The following is a 2,500-nucleotide window of genomic DNA, read 5'->3' as shown; positions in this document are numbered from 1 at the left end:
TCTCTCAGACAGACAGGCAGATGGACAGAGGGATAGTCAGAGAGACAGGCAGACAAACAGACAGACAGTCAGACAAACAGACAGCCAGGAAGTCTCTCAGACAGACAGGCAGATGGACAGATGGATAGTCAGAGAGACAGGCAGACAAAGAGACAGACAGTCCTGTCAGACAGACAGGCAGATGGATAGATGGATAGTCAGAGAGAGAGGCAGACAAAGAGACAGACAGTCACTCAGGCAGACAGACTGATAGACAGACAGATGGATAGTCAAACAGGCAGGCAGACAAACAGACAGACAGGAAGTCTCTCAGACAGACAGGAAGACAGGCAGTTGGATAGTCAGAAAGGCAGGCAGGCCAACAGACAGGCAGACATTAAACCGACAGACAGTCACTCATACAGACAGACAGGCAGACAGACAGATGGATAGTCAGACACAACAACAATCAGACAGTGTGCAAATAGATTTTCACTGTTCTGCTGTAACGATATTTCAGGAGTAGACTGGGCCCCGGAGTCGAACCGCATCGTGACGTGTGCCTCAGACAGAAACGCCTACGTGTGGACTCTGAAGGACGGCGTGTGGAAGCCGACTCTCGTCCTCGTTCGCATCAACAGAGCCGCCACGTGCGTGAAGTGGTCACCTCTGGAGAACAAGTTTGCTCTGGGAAGTGGAGCCAAACTCATCTCAGTGTGTTACTTCGAGAAAGAGAACGATTGGTGAGAAACACACACACACACACACACACACACACACACACACACACACACACACACACACACACACACACACACACAACACACAATAGACATCTGCTCACAACTCAGAAAATGTATTTTTTAATAACAGCATGAGACAAACGAGCGATTTTGAATGTTTTAATTACAGAACATCACATCAGAGGTTTATTTTACTCACTTTACAGTCGCATGTAACGATGTGGAACTTCCATGGAATCGGCTCCTCTCCTTTACTCCCTTTCTTTACTTTACACTCATTTTATCCTAAAGATTCTTTTTCAAGGGGGCACGGTGGCTTAGTGGTTAGCACGTTCGCCTCACACCTCCAGGGTTGGGGGTTCGATTCCCGCCTCCGCCTTGTGTGTGTGGAGTTTGCATGTTCTCCCCGTGCCTCGGGGGTTTCCTCCGGCTACTCCGGTTTCCTCCCCCGGTCCAAAGACATGCATGGTAGGTTGATTGGCATCTCTGGAAAATTGTCCGTAGTGTGTGAGTGTGTGAGTGAATGAGAGTGTGTGTGCCCTGTGATGGGTTGGCACTCCGTCCAGGGTGTATCCTGCCTCGATGCCCGATGACGCATGAGATAGGCACAGGCTCCCCGTGACCCGAGTAGTTCAGATAAGCGGTAGGAAATGAATGAATGAATGAATGAATGAGTGAATGAGTGAGTGAGTGAGAGATTCTTTTTCAATTTTGAATCTGAAGTTACAGCTTTTAACCAGTCGTTTAACCAAAAACGACAATGTTTACATTTCATCTTGAGCCCAAATGCAGTCTCTCAGCCAGGAACAAACGAATTGTAGCTAACGACTAAGAAAAACGTAAATCCTCCTGGTTCTATTCGAGCAAACTACAAACCTAAAGCATTGACTGAATCGTTTTTTTTCCCTTCGTAACCACACCTTGTTTCTGGTGATGCAGGTGGCTCAGTAAGCACATAAAGAAAGGGATCTGCTCCACCGTGCTCAGTCTGGACTGGCATCCGAATAACATCCTGCTTGCAGCTGGATCAGCTGATTTTCACTGCAGGTTACACACACACACACACACACACACACACACACACACACACACACACACACACACACACACACACACACACACAGACATTGTTCTGTATTAAAGTCGCTGTTTTGTTGGTGATAATGTTGGTGAGCTTCTTCCAGCTGATACTTGTGTTGTGCACATAATTATTGGTGCTGATTCCTCTATTTAACACGGCGTATGTCAGCTGTTTCATTCTTTTCGCCATTCCCTGCTCCAAGTTTCATTGGTGAGCTCCACCAGGTGGAAAAGGTGGATCAGCTACAACAGCACAAGACCACATCAGGTTCCTCTCCTGTCAACCAAGAACGGGATCCTAAGGCTATCCTGTTTTATCCTAATCTTCAACAGTTTAGTTTGAGTGACTCTGTGTTCATGACAGTTCTTGGCTGACAGGAGAGGAACCTGATGTGGTCTTCTGCTGTTGTAGCTGATCCACCTTGTGCATGATGAAAAAAAAAATGCTTTTCTGCTCACCACAACTGTAAAGAGTGATTATAATCGAGTTACCAGTCATTTCAGGTGTTTCCTCACACAGAACTGTCGCTCACTCGATGTTAGTAAAATCTAAAGTGTGTGGAGTTCAGAGGTTTCTGAAATGCTCACACCGGACCGTCTAATACTAACAAACTCACAGAGATCAGATTCTTTCTTCAATCTGATGTTTGTGAACATGAACTCAAGCTCATCACCTGTATCTGTAGGATGGTACTGTA

At 46.4% G+C, this 2,500-nt stretch overlaps 1 protein-coding gene across 2 annotated transcripts in view; it reads left to right on the top strand.

The window, feature by feature from the left end:
- Positions 1–2,500, top strand: part of zgc:86896 (uncharacterized protein LOC415190 homolog) — a 10,236-nt gene that overhangs the window by 2,187 nt on the left and 5,549 nt on the right. Inside the window, exons 4-5 of one of the 2 annotated variants that reach the window (XM_027178829.2) lie at positions 500–722; positions 1,662–1,769. In XM_027178829.2, coding sequence (XP_027034630.1) covers positions 500–722; positions 1,662–1,769 — 331 coding nt within the window. The remainder of the gene's footprint in view (positions 1–499; positions 723–1,661; positions 1,770–2,500) is intronic. The other variant, XM_027178830.2, reaches the window with a different exon arrangement.

Source organism: Tachysurus fulvidraco, chromosome 15 (assembly GCF_022655615.1).
Source record: "Tachysurus fulvidraco isolate hzauxx_2018 chromosome 15, HZAU_PFXX_2.0, whole genome shotgun sequence".
In the NCBI taxonomy this organism is placed as follows: domain Eukaryota; kingdom Metazoa; phylum Chordata; class Actinopteri; order Siluriformes; family Bagridae; genus Tachysurus; species Tachysurus fulvidraco.
The sequence above is the reverse complement of the archived record's forward strand: the minus strand, read 5'-3'. Positions and strand labels throughout refer to the sequence as shown.